The 22,085-nt window shown below is 30.0% G+C and overlaps 1 protein-coding gene across 1 annotated transcript in view; it reads left to right on the top strand.

The window, feature by feature from the left end:
• LOC113517055 (autophagy-related protein 9A) overlaps positions 1–17,206 on the top strand; it is a 29,988-nt gene extending 12,782 nt beyond the window's left edge. The window contains exons 8-14 of the mRNA XM_026901586.3: positions 203–334; positions 1,543–1,717; positions 2,375–2,521; positions 3,206–3,436; positions 3,754–3,864; positions 4,812–5,015; positions 5,609–17,206. Coding sequence (XP_026757387.1) covers positions 203–334; positions 1,543–1,717; positions 2,375–2,521; positions 3,206–3,436; positions 3,754–3,864; positions 4,812–5,015; positions 5,609–5,716 — 1,108 coding nt within the window. The 3' untranslated portion in view covers positions 5,717–17,206. The remainder of the gene's footprint in view (positions 1–202; positions 335–1,542; positions 1,718–2,374; positions 2,522–3,205; positions 3,437–3,753; positions 3,865–4,811; positions 5,016–5,608) is intronic.
• The last annotated feature ends 4,879 nt before the right edge of the window (positions 17,207–22,085 follow it).

Consider the following 22,085-nt stretch of genomic DNA (forward strand, 5'->3'; position numbering starts at 1 on the left):
TGGCTGACGGGTCAGCGGACAAAGTAATAAGGGTTCAGAAAATTTTACTACTGAATAATATATGAGAAAATGATATTCAAAATACTCGTACTTTGTTTCAACGTATGTGTCGAAAAATATTTTTATTATTTAGTAACTTTTGAACAAGATAAGAAAATAAACTTATCTTGTTCAAAAGTTTCATTAATAAACAATTTTACAGAAATGTCGTGTTCGTTGCGGCAAGTGTTCTCGGCGTGCTGGTGGTGCTTTCTGTGTACGACGAGGACGTTCTTGCTGTGGAACACGTGCTTACCATCATCACTATACTGGGCTGCGTGGTCGCTATAGCCAGGTAATGAAAATCCTTTAAAAAATCAAGTAGCTTTTCGCATTTACGTCATATTGTACAATATCTATTGATTACATTAATTTTCTAGATGAGGCTGACCGTTGTTGGGTTTTCGTCTCATTTCTTGTATTGTTTTTATATGTATCAATATCATTTATTAGCAAGGAATGAAAATTTGAAATATAATCCAATACGTGTAATAATAGTAGACCAATATAAATAATATCTTATGGGGAGAAATGCAAGCCCAGAGGTTTTAATTACCCAATTTAAAATCGTGATTGCGGCTTGATTATTATAATCGATAGCTGAATTTTGTAATTTTATAATTTTGTATGAATGCTAACTATATGTATTTGAAGTTACGTAACAAAATAAATCAGCACGTTGACTTTAGATGAGATCGATTTAGAGTCACATCGAACAAGCGCCAAAAGAGTCCAAAACCATTATGTCATTGACTTCTATTCGATATGATTTCAGTTTCATCCAAATTCAATTACGTCAAACGTTATACGCACATGTAACAAGAGTATTTGGATTTTTTTTTTAAGTATATGATAATGGAAATGATAGGTGAGTGATAGAATGAACTAAAATTAACTGTGATGGTTTTTACGGGTATCATGTAGAGCTTGATCTTATTTTAGGAATGGGACGAACCTTCCGAGCAGTTGGATCGTAATGTGATATAGTAAATATCAGTATTTCGCTACTTGGTCCGATGTATATTGATTGACTGGGATAAAAAGTAGTCTATGTTATATATAAATAAACAAACAAATATTAACACTGATCATATTAGTATGAAAATAATCATATTATCTTTAATATATTTATTTATTTATACTTTTGCACACATTGAAAAATGTCTACAGGGCGGACTTAATGCCTGATGGCATTCTCTACCAGTCAACCACCACGCCAAACAGAGAGAGCAAATGGCGGTGCACAGATTTAAGAAAATAGCAAATTAAATAAATATTTTAAGAGATAACAATTTATGATAAATAAACATACAAGCATATAGAATAATATACTTACAAAAAATATACACACATAAACCACATACAATACGTATATAAATAACCATACATAGTATATAGTAAATTAATAAATATATAAATAATAACTAATTATATAACAGATATATTATATGTATCTCTGAAGTCTTAAAAGTTTTTATTTATCATTTATTTGTTTCGGTATAGGGCTTTGATTGGCGAGGAGGAGCGTCTGGGCGCAGGGTGTACGGGCCCGGCACGAGGCGAAGAGTTGTTCGTACAAGTGTTAGGACATGTACACTATCTCCCTGCCGCGTGGCGTGGCCGTGCACACACCAAAAACGTGGCTGCTCTCTTCCAACAGTTGTTTCAGTTTAGAGCTGTAAGTCGATTTAGTAATGTTATTTGTAGCACGTACTGTACAGTTGGAAAACATTCCTAGACGTGCCGAATTCACGATTAGATTTTTTTTTTATACAACTTAGAATGGCAAACAAGCTGATGGCCCACCTGATGGCAAGTGGTAACCGTCGCCTATAGACATGATCAGTACCATGGACATAACAGAGTACACTATTTCGCCCATGATACCCCCCACGCGTTGTCATTCCTGAGGACTCAGGTGTTATTCCTCTGTACCCTGTAAATTCACGCCATATCCCACCCTTCAAACCGAAACACAGCCATGCAAACACAACTGCTTCACGGTAGAAACAAGAATGGGACAGAGGTACCCAAGCAATCGACTTTTGTACAAAGTCTCCCTCTGGTATATTCAAACGATTAGTTAAAATATATCAGTTTTTATTATTATATAATTATTTATTTCAAAATACTCTAAAATTTTTTTTTATTCTTAACCATTTTCTTGGAATTTGTCATACACACAGACACAGACAGACACATGTGATTTTACTCCAAAATATACGGATTTGGATTTGATTGCTTATATCTAGCCATTTTTTTAAATATAATCTCAATTACTTTTTGACAATTGCGATTTAATTATAGTTTAATCATTGTTGTTTGTGTTGTACAGGTGTATATCCTCTTCGAAGTTCTCAGCCCGCTGGTATCTCCTTTTGTCTTGTATATGATGAAGTGGCGCGCATTAGACATTGTTGACTTTTATCGCAACTTCACAGTTAATGTTGTCGGCATCGGCGATGTATGCTCGTTTGCGCAGGTATGTTTTTGTTCTTTTATCCGAAAGCCATGTCTATCATATGCGTATTACTAGTTTTATCTGGTTTTAACGTTATCAAAAATCGACCTTTTGCAACGGTAATTTTTGACAATGAATGAACATGATAACAACACTGACATGTAGTCAATTAAAGATAGCTATAACAACAAAATATAAATACATGATAAAAAGTTATTGCTTCTTTTCTTATTTTAATAGTATGACTGCACTATCAAATGAGTTTGTATTATTTTTAGGCAGAGTATTTTTTGTCTATTGCATTGTATATCTTATTTCGTTATAGTCTTATTTCATATCTGACGTTGACTAAAAATGTTATATTGATATAGATTATGAATCACTAAATAGTATAAAACAATGTCGCTGTCTGTATCTGTTTTTTTGCTTACTTTTTCTATAGTGCGTAACAGATTTTAACACGGATTTCATAATATATCCTACATAAACTTTTGTATAAGTAGATCAATTATTTTGTAATAAATTGCAAAACCATGCTCTGGCGATAGTTTAAAATAAATATAAGTTAAGGTAATTATTGTTTAAAAAAAATACTTTAAATAAGACATATTTTTTTAAATGCTATATAGTATATACCAAGAATTATTAACAATTCGTTATTAATCCCTATCTTTTTGGATTACTAAGCAATTTTTATTCTTCTAGCTGGATATACGACGCCATGGACATCCGGACTGGCAGACTGCCGGGAAGTTAGGAAAAGCAAAGGGCGCGAATACACAGTACAATCAGGGCGAAGGTGGCAAGACCGAGTTGTCTCTAGTGGCCTTCTCATGCCGGCACCCTGGCTGGCAGCCTGCTGAACCAGCCCAGAGACAGTTTCTTCGCTCTCTCAGGCAAAGCATGCACCATGCGATGCCAGTGAACAATCCGCTTGTGAGTATTTGTGTTAAAGCGTTTAATTTGTCTTGTTTGTGTAACTTTCTAGAATTAATACTCTATTAAGTGGTATTTAAGTGGCATACTTGCAAGCTGTCAACATGACGATCGCCAACATAGTACAAATTACTGTGGTAGCGATCTTCATATTTGGACTTTATTACCTACTAATTATCAGATGGGGTGTGGTATGATATTGGGTTAAAATATAGCAATTTTTTAAAATTCCAGTGACCAATATAACAAATTTGTCAAGCCTTAAATAAAGTAACCAATATAAATTTACATGTGACATTAAATATCTGTTTTCATAGAACAAGACTATGCTGGGCTCGTATATACAACAGAGCATATTCGGTGCTAATACTCCACTGCCGGCCGTGCTGTCGTATTATCAACAACAAAGGCCTAGCTACAAATTGCCCGTGAGTATAAACTTGTTCATGTTACATCCTAGCCTTGCCATGTGGTCCTGGTAAAGAATGAGCCACCGTTTCCTTTCCCATGGGTGTCGTAAGACGCGGCAAAGGGAATTTAATGGTCTAGGGATGTAGCGCCTCCCTTAAAATATCATCAAAAGCCTAACTATGGTTACAAACTCACCTGTCAAACGTGGCAAACCCCTCATGGGAGAGACGTAGACGCAGAGGACAGTTAACAGCTGGTATAATGATGATGGTGACATCTTAGTACTACTATGCAGTCCTACTTTGCTTCTAGCACAAGGATAATAATGTTTATATCTTAGTTTATATAGATAGAGTATTGAGCCTCAAAAAATGGGTCGATTTTCTGTTAGATAATTGTCAAATTAGATGACTCGTTTTTTTCATTAATGTTCTATATACTTACGCACATAACGTATCCATATTTAATTATTTATTAAATAAAACAAGTGTTTGCGCATTAAATAGGTGCAAAATTTATAAAACCAAATAAATGTAGAAGTTAATAAAGGAATCACTCATAACATTATGAAAAAGTTGACCCACTTTTCTCGAACCATTTGTATGGAGACTATCTATATAATCTAAGATTTGTATATTATAGGTGAACTTAAAATCATCAGGGATCAGTACCTAAGGGTAATTTCTAAGAGACATAAAATGATAAAAAATTTAGAGCTTTCCATACTAATTTAACAGTTGTTTCTACCTTGTTTGTATAAAGGACTTAAATTTTATTGTCGTTTTTCCATTCATTTAAGAAAAATATTCCTAGGAGTCTAATAACATCTAGTCCCAAACTAAGTAGAGCTTGTATTATGGGTACTAGACAATTGATAGCTATATTTTATTTTGGTAAATACATACATATTATACATAGAAAATTTCCAGATGAATATAAAAAGATATACTAATAAATTTCACAGGACATGGACGAAACAAGTGACGAGGACGAGTCCCCGTCGCCGGGGCCGATGCAGTCCAGCTCGCAACCGCAGACGTCCGGCCTCGCCGGCGTCAGCTCGGCACTCGGCGCGAGTGCACTCGGCCTCGAGCCCACCGACGCCTGCGACAACATCCGCGACATGTCTGTCAGCACACTCCATTTGTATGACTTGCATCTGTCACAGGTTAATATTAAAATTTTATTTTTTAATTTATACTAGCTTTCTGCCTGCTACTTCATATGGATTAAAAAAAAAAAACAGAAGACAGGGAGATGAAATAGTTTGTAGATAGCGTATTAAGATAGAACATATACCAGACTTTAAGTCCTCAGGAATGGCAACGCATGGGAGGTATCATGGGCGAAACAGTATACTCTGTTATTTCCATGGTACTGCTCATGTCTATAGGCGACGATTACCACTTTCCATCAGGTGGGCCGTCAGCTTGTTTGCCATTCTAAGTTGTATAAAAATATATATAAAAAACTTTAAGCTAGACGTTCAGAGATACAACTGTGAAAACCCCATCTTGTTTGATAATAGTTTTTGTTTAATCCCAGAACGAACATATGGATAGACAGATAATTTTTCTCCCATGTACAGATACTATTACCTAGTATATTAGTAAGATGGTTCACTTAAGAGCAGTGACAACTCAGTCAGACGACAATTGATTGAGATCAAAACCAAAGGCCATGCATTTATTAATTCATTTTTGGACCATAATAATAAATAATTGATATAATGATAATAAATAATGACAGTATTAAACACAGGCTGGCCAAAACGTGTCCGCGTGTTGCACAAAAAACTGCAGCGAGAGGGTTCAAGAGGAGAGCCGGTGGCCCAGCAGTGAAGACACGCCGCTATTACACCACCCATAACACTGGTCGACCGTCTCGCCCCGCGCTGAAAAGCACCCCGTGTGGGTATAGCGGTCAGAGTGAACGGTAAACACGCATCTTGCTCTCTTGACGTTTTATAAAGCCATGTATTAATTACGCTACAGTAGGATTAGTAAAAATTTAGCTCTTAGGAAAAAAAAAAATACTAAAACCAAAATGCAACTTATATGCGAAAAAGATACAAATGTTTATAAAATTTTTCGAAACATATTGTTCGTCACTTTGCAGATCTCCTAGTACTAGTCTAAAAATTTTAAAGCCATGGAATAGTTTTTTTTTCTCTCTCAAAAATTGTAATATTTTCTATTATAATTAGGTGTAATATAAATGGTAACAAATAAAAGATATTTTGCTGTGAAATTGCTCAAAAATATCTTACATGTTTATTAACTATGTTGCTTTAAAAGTAATTTTCTTCAAAAATGTTCATAATCGATTTTACAGTTAATTTTGATTGGGACTATAGAATGACAGATTCATGGGATCCACTTTATAAACCGTTGTTATAGTAAATTTAGGGCTTTACTATTTTCATACCTATTAATTGATCACTGCCACCTAGATTCACCTTTAAAATCGAAGCAAATAGTGTTTTAAAATTGGCCAGGATTTCCTTATAAGTCTAAACAAAAAATACTTTTTTTTTGGATGGTTGTTGTTGTTACTGATAGAAGTATCTGTTGTAACTTGCTAAATAAATTTCTTATCGCATATCTGTGTTGCCAATAGCCCTTACAAAGGGTTAAGTTAAAATTTAATAATATAGTCTAGAGCTGGATTTAGATTGTACAGTATTTTTATATTGATTGTATTGATGTATTATGGTAGCTAATCTGATATAATTTCGGAATAATACTAATGTCGTTTAAAAATGGCTGATATTTACGCCAAGAAAGTACGATTGCATGTTGCTGTTACTCACACAGTTTGGATATTCACTGACAACGGTTTTCGAAAATGGAATGAATCAGAATTTGCTGAAGTTACTATTTGTAGCAGGATTGGTCGACTGCATTATAAAGCACATTTTTTTTACTTAATAATTTGCAATTTATAATTTGTTTCACTATGAAGAAGATGTATTTTTATATTTTTTTGTTAATTGACAATTTAACAGAAGTGTTAATTTTTTTTTGTTTTATAATATGTGACAATGCTTCTATTTGCAGTCAGCCATGTAACTGTAATGTGTCTTTTTATACTTGATATAATTATTAAACAGCTTTGCATATATTTTTCCGAAATTAGTCATAAAAAATAAAACAGGCAAAAAATGCATAATCACTTATCACAAAAACCTTTTTATTCTAGTTATTTGTATATTTAATGCACTGTTATTTTTATAAATAATTATATGCAAAGATTGTTTACATAATACACCAATTATAAAAAAATAATAGTATAATTTAGTCAAGTATTAATTACTTGATTAATTTATATATTTTTTTGTGATTATATAATTAAAGATTTATGTATGTAGATTAAAATTTGACTTGTCAGTGAATGAGGTTATATATATGCGGGGTAGATACACACAAGTACCTTTATTTTATATAAATATCTTAAGTTTAGCGTATCTCATCGCGTTTTCATCAGTATATGAAATGTAACGCACATTTAGTTATAAATTTTCGTGTAGTCGTTAGTGAAGACAATTCTATTAAAAATAAAAAAATAAAAAAAATTAAAAATATATATAATGGGATGTAAATTACCAATATTTTTATTTATTAACCAATATGTATCTTTTATTTTTACTGATCTTGTTAATTGAAAATACATAAAAAATAGTATCGGACGATGTAATTTATATATATAAAAAAAATTACGAATGGCAAATCCATTTGGATTATAGCTATATTCTATTTTTATTCGATTCCTTATGTATTTATAACTAATTAAAAAAGTCGCCCATTAACGCGCCCAAAGATTTCTTGATTGAAAGTTTATAATATAGCATCACAATATTTTATTTTTAATCATAAGCAATAACTTTGTGGGAATACAATAGAAATTTATACTGGTATTTAATTTTACATTTTATACACCAAATGATTTTTTTTATGTTTAATTGTTGTTCTCAACATTTGCTCAATAGTACTATCAACTGAGCAAATTGATATTTATGTGTTCGTTACATTTGATTTAATTAGCAATCAGAGATAATATTATTTTTGTTTATATTACCAGACTAATAATATTTTTTGCACCAATTAATACAGGTTTGACTTGTGTAATGTGCAATCTAATATTTGTATAATGACACTGTACAGGTATTTCATTAGATTTAATATTTTGACAAAATAAATGATAAGTTGGAGCTAGATACGCAGAAAACCATCATCCCTTATGGACATCTCAATGGCTGTTTTCTGCACAAGTAGTTCCAGTTGCGTGTGTGATAAGCGTATATGTATATATTAGTAACGAGTAATAATTTAGCTATATTTTTCAATGTAAATCTTTAATAGGTCGTAATTTTTTCACGTAATTTTAATGTTGCCACATTTACTACATTTTTATATAATACACTAATAGAAAATCTTTGTGACAGCTGCTCCTTGGAGGTTAATTTTTGTTTTTAGATATTGCTAATAATATTTTGATAAAAACAAAATTCACGTACTAATTTTAACGCAGTACATAATTCAGTACATAGAAAGTAAACAGTAATATAATATTGATGTTACTCTAGCATAGTATACAGTACGCTTGCAATATGATTGCATTCTAATTTCCCTATGGCTGTTTGTATAGGTTTTGATTTATTTATTATTCGTCCACTTGCTTTAGACATTGATCGGGTCTCCTAGATAAGTGATATACAATAAATACGATATCTATCGATAAGTATGTTGTCACTATCGTGTGCATAAGATAGAACAGGACAGCAATATCCCGAGTCTTGTTATTTCTTGTGCGTATGCTAATGGCATTGTTGCTGTCGGTAGATTTATTTGCCTCTTGTATAGAGAGGCTTTAAAATAAACAAATAGTACAAACAGAATTCGGCGTAGCATCGGCATTTTACAATGTTTAGTGTGATTAAATAGTATCAGATTGGATTATAGTATTTGATATAGTTCAGATGTTTGCTTATATCACATCAGAAAGGTATTAATATTTTTCTAAAATTAATTTTAACAGTTATACTTGAATATAGAGATTTACAATAGGATGTGTAGTTTTGAAGCTACTCGAACTAAATTAATGAGATAATATGTTTTTAATGGTTGTCTACGCATAAATTGGTAGTTACGTATAAGATACATAAATTAGTAGTTACGTATGATGGGATTTTAGAGCATCATCAGTAGTATTTTGTGTTATTTTTGTTTACAATTTAAGGTGGCTACATATATTTTCATGTTACAGTATTGCTAGTACAGTAGAAATTATTTGTATTATTATATTATACATCCACATCACAATATATAAACTACTGGTCTACCACTGAATAGCAAATAAAAAAAGTAGTTATTTTGTTATTAAATTTATCTTTTGTGAAGTGTAATTTGTGATACGATACAAATATGCATATTCACTTGCAATCCACTAAGCTAATGTCAAAATATCTTTACAATTTCTATACAAATAATAGTGAAAATAAACAAATAGTGCACTATGTATTTCTTAACGGTTTCCTTTTTGTAGGATTTTGATTCGACAGACAGTGACCGCTAAATGATATCTCCTATTGTATATGCTCTAACATAAGCGCAATCATCACAATATATTAGGAACGGTTTCCTCGTTTTAGGATTTTGATTCGACAGACAGTATCCGCTAAATGACAACTCCTATTGTATATGCTCTAACACAAGCACAATCATCGCAATATATTAGAAACGGTTTCCTCGTTTTAGGATCTTGATTCGATAGACAGTATCCGCTAAATGACATCTATTGTATATGCTCTAACATAAGCGCAATCATCACTATATATTAGTAATGGTTTCCTCGTTTTAGGATCTTGATTCGATAGACAGTATCCGCTAAATGGCATTTTCTATTGTATATGCTCTAACATAAGCGCAATCATCACAATATATTAGGAACGGTTTCCTCGTTTTAGGATCTTGATTCGATAGACAGTATCCGCTAAATGACATCTCCTATTGTATATGCTCTAATATAAGCGCAATCACCACAATATATTAGGAACGGTTTCCTTGTTTTAGGATTTTGATTCGACAGACAGTATCCGCTAAATGACAACTCCTATTGTATATGCTCTAACACAAGCGCAATCATCGCAATATATTAGGAACGGTTTCCTTGTTTTAGGATCTTGATTCGATAGACAGTATCTGCTAAATGACATCTATTGTATATGCTCTAACATAAGCGCAATCATTACTATATATTAGAAATGGTTTCCTCGTTTTAGGATCTTGATTCAATAGACAGTATCCACTAAATGGCATCTCCTATTATATATGCTCTAACACAAGCGCAATCATCGCAATATATTAGGAACGGTTTCCTTGTTTTAGGATCTTGATTCGATAGACAGTATCTGCTAAATGACATCTATTGTATATGCTCTAATATAAGCGCAATCATCACAATATATTAGATAAACAAAGTCCTTATATTTTTGTATTCTAAACGACTTAATTGACGTTTTGTCACACAATCAAAAAATATAAGGGACTATTGAAATGTGAATGTATTTAAGTATAACTTAGAGGCTAATGATTGCCGAATATTTGTGCCCGCCGTATTTTTTTTTGTATTACATTATATTAAGTAAAAATAAAACATAAAAATGCTAATTGAAAATGTATAATTTTGAAATTAACTTTCATCACACTGCCATATTAATGATAGGTCTACGAAGACATAAAAATTAAAGTAAATAATAACGATAAATTTAAATTTTGCTTACAATCAAGTACATTGTGCAGGCACATCACTAGAACATCTAGTAGAAAGCAAGCTTTTGGAGTGGCAAAAGTAAAAAAAAAATGTGATACTTTTCGATAATTTAATATCACATTATAAAGATCACTTTTAAATATATTTATTGCCACTCCAGGTTTTGTAGTTTTATAAGGATAAATTTTCGTACATTAATGATTAACGATTCCGTATACAAACCAGCCCCGTTAAAAAAAAATATTAAGCAATAGCCACAATTAGAAACGGTGATTTTACCTTTTAGAATAAAAACCACCTTATGTGTAATAAAAAAAGAAATTGAAGGCAAATGTTTATTATTTTTTATTATTCTGATACTTCTCGTTATAACTGTACTGGAAAATGTGATTTTACAATCTCGACACGTAAACGATAATTTTTGTTATAAATTATTAACGATTGTTTACAAGTTTATTCCTTTAACAACTTGAATTATTATTTTCATTAATAAGAAGTAGCTTGAATTATATTAAAATAGATAATATAAAGTTAAGCGCACTTTATAAATTTAACAGTTCCCCAATATCTAAATACGTACCTACTATATATATTAGGTATCGGCGCATATTAGTTAATTTTATAACTGATCTCACATATCAATAATTTTGTGCACTATACTATAAAACTTCGTTAAGGCTTACTTCTTTCCTTTGCCTATTTTTTTTTTCTACGCTATTTTGTAAATAACACAAAAGTCAAGTCAAAATAAAAAGTCAGCTTTTAAATCTCAATTCCAATATTATTATAATTAAAAACAATAATGTTTTCAAGTTAATCCATATATTTATAGGTGTATAGTTCACGAATATATTGATATGACCATCTCATAATAATTAGAATGTTAAATATGTACACTATAGTTATTGCTTCATATAATTTGCATAATTAATTAAGTAGCTAATACCCGGTATCAAGAAATACTCAATAAATCTGTCAGATCTACAAAATATGTGATTTATTATATTTCTTTTTTACAATATAACATTAAATTCAATTTTAATGTAATATATTTTTACTTTAATTATAAATTTGGCGAAGTAATACAGTTAGTGCAATATAAGAAAAGAGACGTAAAACCTTAGTCCTCAGGAGTGGCGACGTATGAGTGTACCTATAGGTGGCACAGTTTATACTGTGATGTTTTATGCGAAGAGCCTTATATATTGTTATATTGTTAGCCACTCCTAAAATATATAACTATCTATATAATTACCATATCTTTTACATACGCAATCACATGATCAACGATGTCATAAGATTGGAGTGTTAATAATCTTTTTGTTTTGTTATTTATAATTTTGTATAATATTATATGTTCCATTAAATATTAAATTAATAAGTCGTTCGCTAACCATATTACTAAATGCTTACTCGTAATGGGTTTATGAATTCACGAAACTACAACTTTTTTAAGAAGAATAGTCGAAAACTTAAAATATTTTTTGTACTTTTAATAGATATCAATCGTGCTGTCATGTGATCAATTTATTATGAAAGGTACATAAATTAATTTAAGATTTACTCCTTTATTTATGAAAACTACAATTTCTTATAAACTTATTTTAACTCTTAAACTGTGTTGTCATTTATCTTATGTATTAAGAATTTATCTTTAAAGAAAAAGACAGTTTAATGGTTAAAATAATGGTATATTGTTCGTAAATGTTAGAGGTTTTTGTGAATAATTGGGATTTTCTCCTTAGAGAAAGTTGTTTATGAATTTCGTGAATACTGTCATTAGGTTTTGAATTACTACACGCATTACAATTAACCATTTATATTTATTATCATTTTTCCCGCTATAATGGTATTGATTTGTATATTATGGCTAATAGAAAAGTGAGATACTTTCGTTAACCTCGCAGGAATTAATGATATGATTAGTAAAATTTTGATTACCATATTTAGTTAATATTGTATGTTCTTAAGCATAATGCTATGATATTCCCTTAATTTCATTAAATGGCTTTGATTATAAAGCAATATTTAGATTGTTGTTCGTACTTAGTATTAATAATTGATAACTTTGAAGATTATTTTTTTAATAATATAATTGGTTTAAGAAAACAAACTTCAAATTAGTAATAGTCGTACGGGATAACGGCTATATGGTGATTTAAAGGAGAACAAGTTTTTTTTTTTATTAGAATACAAAAAGGAAATATGTTTTATGTTATAGTTATATACAATTTACGAAGTGATATGAATGAATTTCATGTTATTTCATTATGTATTTTTTTTAATACTATACAAATTTGTGTCTTTGTTTTTCTCTTTCTTTTTGTATTTATAACTTGATTTTTCAAAACTTTCAAATAGATAATTGTTAAGGATTAGAAAATATATTATTCTTTCTTAGTCATAATTTGTTTTCGTATTTTTATTTCGCGCCTTAAGAACATACGATATTATTGTTCTTACATGCTTCCATGTCGTGTGTTCTATATGTGATTATTGTAATGATAGTATGATTAGTATAAATTAAGTAGCAAACTGGTATAATGTGCTATCGATGAGCAAAGCTCGCTATTATTAAAAACAAGTCATATTGGCATCAATGCCACATGAAAATCTTAAATAGTGATCATATTAGGTAAAAATGATATCAATCTGGCTATCAAGTCTTGAAATTTGATTTTCAATCTGTATGCAAATACTAGTAGAATAAAAGTTTCTATGATTGAGCAATAATATATGTATTAAAAAAATAACATCGAATTCATTAAAAAAATTGGGATTGTTGTTCTTTTATTATATTGAGTGTTTACATCGTACTGGCATCATATAAATTACGTGTAATTTTTCCTCAAGAAACTATTTTAAATATTTTTGAATGATTATTCTTCTAAAACATCACACAAATATCAATCAATCACACTAATATAATCTATAATATGCCATTAAGCAACCAAGCCATAAATACTATAGAAAAAACTACTAAGTCTAAGTAAAGCTATTTTTTTTTAACAAATTCTTATATTTGCAATAATAGAATAATGAAAATTTACATTGCATAATTAACGTTAGTTGGCTATGGGCTTCTTTTTATAATCATTCAGAAATATATAAAATCACTTATCTATAAATTTCGTGCGATAATACAAATAAAGTTATTATAGTTCATATATACCTATAATATTAGTGGAAAATGCACAAGTGACCAATTTTTCTATAGCTCCTTTCAATCTTTAAGTACACATTACCGCTAAAATTTATTTAAAGAAAAATTTGATGAGAAAAGAAATTCCGTAATATTGATCTCTGACATAGTATATACCTAACACGAAATCAGTTATTTTTTATATATAATAACTTGCCTTTATGTGATTAAGCAACTTATTGCGTTTTATTACTAGAGTGGGATAATTTATTACCATTTTTAATTTTGTCTTATATTATTTAATATATGGTAATAACATAATTTTCTAGTTATTTAGCCACTGTCAATATGTTATCGTTCAATAATATTTAATTGTTATTTTCATCAAGCATTAATTTAAAATTATAGTAAAAAAGTTAAATCTCTAACAATAATATTGAATGCAAAAATAATGCAAGGAAAATAATATTAAAATGTCTACAGCGTTTGTGTACAAAAATTCAACTATATAATAAGTCTTCCATGTTTATTTATTTGCATTACATACAAAAAAATCTTCATGTTTGTTCGATATAATACATACAGCCGTAATTTAGAAACGGTTAACGCGAATTTGAATATCTAGATAAGTTGGAAATGAGTCTATTCCTAGTTTTCGCTACCGCATCTACGAGATCGAACAGTACAGCGATATCTGGCATCTTATTCTTCTTTACCAATGTCTATGTATATATATAACATATTTCAACCTTAACAAAGCACATTTTTATTAGCGATGTCGCTAGTAGAAAAAGTCAAATGTATAATCTTTTATACATGTTGTATAAATAGTATAAACAAAGTGGATATTATTTTTTGGAAATATTAACAATAAGACAGACAAAAAACATTATTAAACAGTAATATTCTTAATATAATTAACACAAAAGTATTCTTATTTCCATTATTTATTGTACATGTTGTTTTTTTCAATAAAAAAGTGTTGCCAAGTTTGCTTAGTAAATATGCCAAGTATAAAAAATATGCAAAATTTATATATGATTCACTACAGCTATTGTAAATAATTTTCGTAATTTATTGTCTTTTGTATAAAATTTAGACTTTTCTACAAGTGATATTTCTAACAGAAATGTATATTTTAAGGAATAAATGAAGATAAATTGTACCAATGATGTATAATTTATGTATCCTGACACTACAAGGGAAGAAAGATAAAGCATACATTCAGTTACATTTTGTCTTTATTTGGATCTTAAATTTATGTTGTATATTATATATTTGAAAATAAACGAACATTGTGATTTAGAATACTATATATTCTTGTGTACGGATAATTCAGTTAGTATTAACGGCTTGTTTGGATGTATCTATGTCATTCCTTTCATTATAAACACAAAGCTGTAAATTATTTAATATTAACTTGTGTTTACATCTTTTTGTAACTTCATACACAATTTTATTTAGCAAATAAGCGAAATATAATGGTGTTTCACGCACTTGGTTATTAATGAGCGTGCGTACATTTATCTGAAGTTACAACATAGCTACATAAAATAAACTGCCAACCATATTTGGAATTATTTCGTTTTATCATAACGTTAAATTATATAAGCGTTCTATATCACTAACAGCTGATTTATAATATTTAATAATATTATAAGAAAATATGATGTCTGTGTATAAGGGACTTATTACACTGTCATATATCGGATTATATTCAAATCATCAATTATCATTCGTTCGTCACTAAGTACATAGTTTAATCTAGTGTGATCACTACGTTTGTGCAATATTTTTATTTTTGATTAAACATATAATCCTATATATTATTATATGATAGTGAAATAACTCCTGATAGTTTAAATTCCATCTTAACTCAGTCCAAAATACAATACTCTTATTGTTTTGATTATATGCGGTCATTACGTTAATCAGTCGCCATTTTTTTTTTCACCACAAACAAGCCATATTAATGTAATTTATAATATCAATATAACTGAGTAGCTACTCTATTATAGTTGTAAAAATACACCTACATCACATTTAGAAATATTTCATAATTTGTATCTTATTTCGTCTCTCTCAATTTGATAAATACCCTGAACTCTTAGTATTATTATATACGATTTAAATCTGTATCGAAGTATACTTACAAATGTATAATAATAATTTATATTAATGTAACAATCTAGTCTGTATGATATACTGCTATGTAATTGTATATTTTGCAAAATAAGTTATTATAAATGGATTATTCCATGATTATCAATTAACCAATCTAAATATGGGAACATGGTGATTCAAAATAGTATAATATATTTTTTATGGAAATCAATGTAATAAAAAGAAAGAAGGAAGCAATAATAAAAATTGATTGATGCTTACGTATTTTATTCATTATTAAAATTACAACAGTTAGCCATTGTGGGCAATATTTTTCAAAATAATAAACCTAGAAAATTTAAAGCTAATCTTTTGCTCTTATGTACCTATTTAATTTTACATGTAATGTTTATCTTTGTACACGTTTTTAATTTCCGTGCCATTTGGTTTGACACGGTCATATAAAAATAATAAATATAATATATATATAATAATATATAAAAAATCTCCATAAATAAACAAGGGAAAAATTATTCTTAAATATAGTCTTACTTAGGGTTTTCGAGGCTTAGAAAAATCGACTTTAAGCAGGGGTTGCTTCAATTTTTTTTTCTAGTTTCGAAAATGTCTATTTTAGCGAGTGCTATTATTAATAACTGTTGTTGTGATTGACCTCTTATATGTTCGAGTGTGATTAGTTTCTATTTTTTATCTTATGGTCTGTAAAAGGCTAAAATAAAACCGAAAATGTCTTTTATAGAATGTTTTGTTTAGTTTAAATAATATTCTATATAATTTGTCTTATGGAACATTGGAGTTGATTACCATTGAGTTGATTGTACAATAATGTACCATGCTGTGTTAGAAGGCTATCTATTGCCTCTTACAATTTAATATGAAGTATAAAAAAAAAATTAACAATATTTTTATATAACCATTGCCTTGTACCTACCAAGTCTATTTGAGACTTCAGAGTACTAGTTTTTTGTTACATCATTAACAAAATTTGTAAATATTTAGTTGAATTTATAAATAAGCATTTGGATGTAAGTGTATTGTGATATCATGATATTTTTATCTGGATGATTTATAGTAAGTTTCGATTTTTTTTTATATTACTATAATGGCAAACAAGCATACAGTCCGTTTTATGGTTACCTTAATCTATGGACACTTATAACACTAGATTATTTTGAAAGAATCTATGTCAAAATCGGACGTTCGATCAATTGATTACATTAGTGAATTACGAATGGTTTGTGATTATAAGTATTTACCAATAAATGCTACTTACGTTTTATGCATTGTAAATAAAAATTGGAAAATTAAATAGTTTTTTTTATGACTAATACCTGCTGTTTTGATTTTGTAAGATTTTCAAATTTCCATTAATATTACTAATATTTTTTTTACTAATGACAGTACTATAAAATTAAAAAGGCCAGGTTTTAAAAAATCTGTTTACTTGACATTTCAAGTGCACACAAAAAGTGGATTTTAAATTATCCCACCATATACTCTTGTCCATGATGCTACAATGGGATAGAGTGAAAAGAGTTTATTGCGCATAATTTTATTAGTTTGATAGGTATTTACAATGTAATGGCTAAACATTATGCATTAAGGACATTATGCTTGGTTTTCTTATATTTTATAGACAAAAGTTACCACATTTCATCAGATAGTCATATTACACCAACTGGTTTAACATTTTTAATATGTTTTTTTCATGTCAAGACGTTTATGGGTTCGAATTAAGAGAATCAGAAATTTATGCCCCTACTTAAATTCCTATTTAGAACCTATTCCTAAAATAGAACATTCAATTTAATATCACAGCGAAATATTTATTGTAAGGCCCAATAACTAATTTTCTGATTTTAAGTGAAAGTTATTATAATTTTAGTTTTATAATCATCATCATCATGTCGGCCTTTAACTGTACACTGTTGAAAATAATCCTCCACCTAGTGAGGTTTTGCCAGTAGTTGCCACGCTGTCACGCTGGATCTGCTTTCATTCTCACCTATCATCTCTCACTGATGGCCCGTCAATGTATACCGATAATGCAGACGGGGGACCACTCCATTCTTACTCATTAAAAAAAATATTAATGATTCAACGTCGACGCGTCAAAAGTCAAGGTCAAGAGACCAATTCACGTCTAACTAGTTTGTGCATGCCCGTTTTGATATTGGAACATTTGCATTATGTCCTTTGCTTTATGGCCACCTAGCCAAAATAGACATCCAATTATCTATATGTTGATGTTATGATGCATCTTTGCTGTGTAAATAACAAATTTATTAATTATAATATAATCAAAAAAAAAATTGTAGGGAAAATTATAATATAGTAGTACCTATAGTATATAATGTCGGCCGTGTGATCCCGGTATAGAATAGGCCACCCCTTTTCTTTCCCTAGGGTGTCGTAAGAGGCTACTAAAGTCCCTCTTAAAACATCTCTAAAGCTTAACTGCGGTTGCCAATCCGCCTGCCAAGTGTGGCCACTACTGGTAAAACCCCCTAAAACAGACAGCAGTGGACAGTTAACGGCTGATATGATTGAAAACTTACTTATCAATGCATGTGCGATAACGCTCCCTTGTAAGCGTTTAAAATTTTTAAGGAGGCAGTAGAAGATTTAGAGAAAATTACAGGGTAAGAGAAGGTAACGCCTTTAAAATACAGATAATAAATATAGATAACATAAATATAATTAATTATGGCAATAACTGATTTAAATTCGCGATAGATTAAGATGGAAGACTTGAAAAAAATCGTAATGGTAAAGTGGGCGGTGGGCGAAATAAAATCGAGAAACTGGGTACAAAAAAGCTGAACCGCTAATCCATCTTTAGCGCTTTTCCGATAATGTAAATACAAGCGCAACACTAAATTGTAAACAAAATACCTACAACAGATGTCATGCGTAAGAACGCAGCATGATTAATAAAATACGTGTCAGGTATGCTTGTGGGGATATTTCCTTGTTGTTCAATCCAGGTGTTTGAACTTTGGCAGTATTGGGTAGAGACGATTGAATAAGTGACGTTATAACTTGACAAGTTTACTTGCTAACGCATCAGAAGCAGTAATAAGTAGCTATAAGTTGCACATTCACTAATAATGGTCCAACTATTTTTGTTACCCTATAGGTATAGCTTTGTAGTTTTTATTTTTACTGAGGAGTAATCTCTGAGATTACTCCTCAGTAATCAGATTGCAAAAAAATTATACAATATAAATATTTAAAATTAGTTCGCCCGCTTCTTACTTCGTACCTGTAGTTTTAAGAAGCAAGTTACCATTTCTTGTAGGTGTATCAAGATAAAACATACACTAGATGTTAAGTTAGATCTTTAGAGTCAGAACTATCAAAATTGCATCCAAATTGGCGCAGTAATTTTTGCGTGGTATTGAAACATGCAGACAGACATAAAAATACAAAAAAATATATATATATTTGAATTCTATTGCTCTTATTAAAATTCTTCATGGCAGTTTTTACATTGTTAGTAATAAGACCTAATGCCTCTATTGCGAGCAATCAGCGCGACCCCCAGATGGTCACCTTGGAAAACATAATTGAAAATTGGTGTTGATTGACTGATCTGGCTTTATCTTCACCTCAATGGAACCCTGCCGTTAGAACCAGTACACTGGCTTTTTACGGTTACTTAAAATATAGAGGTATTTAACTTAGTTGATGTCCTCTTACATAATTCATTATACATGAAAAAAATTAAATATATCACACTTCTCCGTTTGATATTATTACCGCGACCACATTTCTTTTAATAATTACTAGATAATAGGAACTAAAATAATATTCCTTTGTGTATAATAAGAATTACTCTTTATTGACATAATTCACAGGACAGGGTAATATTTTAATTAATTTTTTTATACCACTTAGGATGGCTACGAAACTGATGGGCTATCTGATGGAAAGTGGTAACCGTCACTTATAAACAAGAATGGCACCATGACCTGACCGGAGTTTACTGTATCACCTATGTTACCTTTTATGTGTTGTCATTTCTGAGAATTATGGTGTTATGGTTCTGTACTCTGTAATTTTATTGCCATATCCCACATACACAAATACTTCACGACAGAAAAAACGAATGTGATAGCGGTACCCAAGCAGACCACTTTTGTACAAAGTTTCCCATTGATAAATTGTAATTTGTGAAGTTAGTTTGATACCTATAAAAAAATTATATTATCATTTATCACGGGGAGTACCCTAAGGAATTGTTCGAATTGATTTCTGCTGCTGATTTTCACCATCGAATAACCCGCCAACATAAGTTACATTCTAACCATCTGGATGAGTACCGGTTCTCCACCATGTGTTTTTCAAGGCATTGATTTCAAGCTGCAGTATTTCTGAAGTGATACGACATCATAACTTTCAATTTTCAATTCCTTTTTAAAAGGCCGGCAGCATACCTGCAATGCCTCATGCCTCTCGTGTTGCGGGTGAGCATGGGCGGTGATAGTCACTTATCATCAGGTGAGCGAAATGCTCGTTTGCCCCCTGTGTTATAAAAAAAAGTATAAATGGTATACGACTTATAAATGTCGGTATGTATTGGCCGAGAGATGGGTAGCAGCGTCCCTCTTAAAACATGACCAAAAGCCTAACTTCGGTTGCCAACTCGCTTACCAAGCGTGGCAACTACTGGTAAAACCCCTCAATAGAGGGAGGCCTGTGTTCAAAAGTGGATAATTAACGGCTGATAAGAATGAATGAAATGAGTAAAAGTATGTACCATTATTATCACAATGAACTTAAAACAACAAATTCTTCAAGGTAAGTTCGAAATAATCTGTGTTTGTTGAATGTTTTCTCAAGGTCAAATATATATAATATAATATGTATTTTATATATTTCGTTTTATAACTAATTTGATATTTATTATGCAATTGAAAGTAGATTTTTTAAGGCTCATATTTTTATACATAAACTTAGTGCTTTATAAAATTTTGAATGAAAATTATGAATTTTACGAAAGATTTTAGAGAAAAGTAAAAATAAACAGTACCTACTACAACCAAAGGTATGCCAGGACAATGATCTGGAAAAGGGGATAACCTTGTAAACGTAACGACCTCCTGTGGTCGCCGGTCGACTCGTGGTGGTGAATCACTTCATACAGTTGCAAGAAACATTATTTGTATTTGTGTGATTTTTGTGTTACGATTCTCGGAAGTTGGTATTTCGACAACTTAAAGGAAAACATTATTTAATAATTAAGAAAATCGATCATACAAATAGTATTTTGACAATGACAGGATAAAATTAGAGTTCTATGTTAGAAATAAAAAATAAACAATTTAGTTATGCCCTAATTTATAGTTATACTCGTATTACATGCTTTTTACTACTTAAACTAATATTGTAATCTAAAACTAATGGAGCCTATTCTTTTATTAATATTATTTAAAGTGGCCTTCTACTTATATAGAAATGCTTGTTGTAGCATTTTATGGAAAAGACTATATTAAGTAATGAATGGTAGTAAAAGGCTGAAATTCTATTGAAATTTAAAATAGACATTTCTATTGAACTTTAACTTCTTCACAAATATTTTTCATGCACTCTTCACAACAGTCTCCATCAGCGGATAATATATAAATGTTTCTATATATATATATATATATATATATATATATATATATATATATATATATATATATATATATATATATATATATATATATATATATAACATTTTTAAATATAGTATATAGTGTTTGGTATCCACTAGAACAATTAGAAAATGGAATATCCGTTACATAAGTGCGATGTGTACATAATTTAATTGTTCACTATTATACGCTGACTTTACAATAAGCACAATATGGTAAGAAATTGTTGTCGAAATAAACAGAAACCTGTATTTTGGCATTCAGCGCTCATCCCAAACGACATGATTCAAGTGGCTACACGACGAAAACAGTAGACGTAACAGATTTAAAGAAACTTTGTTAGATATATTATCGCACAATGTAAAGCGACAACTACAAACACATACCAATTATAAAATTCCTATTGTTATTATAAATACGAAACTGAATTTATTTTTTTTTTAACCGACTACAAAAAGGAGTTTCTCAATTCGGTTGTATTTTTTTAGATTTGTTATCTCAAAACATCGTCATTTATAAACTGATTTGGAAAAGGCTTTTTTATTTGAAAAGATATACT

This window comes from Galleria mellonella, unplaced genomic scaffold, assembly GCF_026898425.1.
Source record: "Galleria mellonella isolate WM207_F2 unplaced genomic scaffold, CSIRO_AGI_GalMel_v1 utg33, whole genome shotgun sequence".
Lineage (NCBI taxonomy): Eukaryota > Metazoa > Arthropoda > Insecta > Lepidoptera > Pyralidae > Galleria > Galleria mellonella.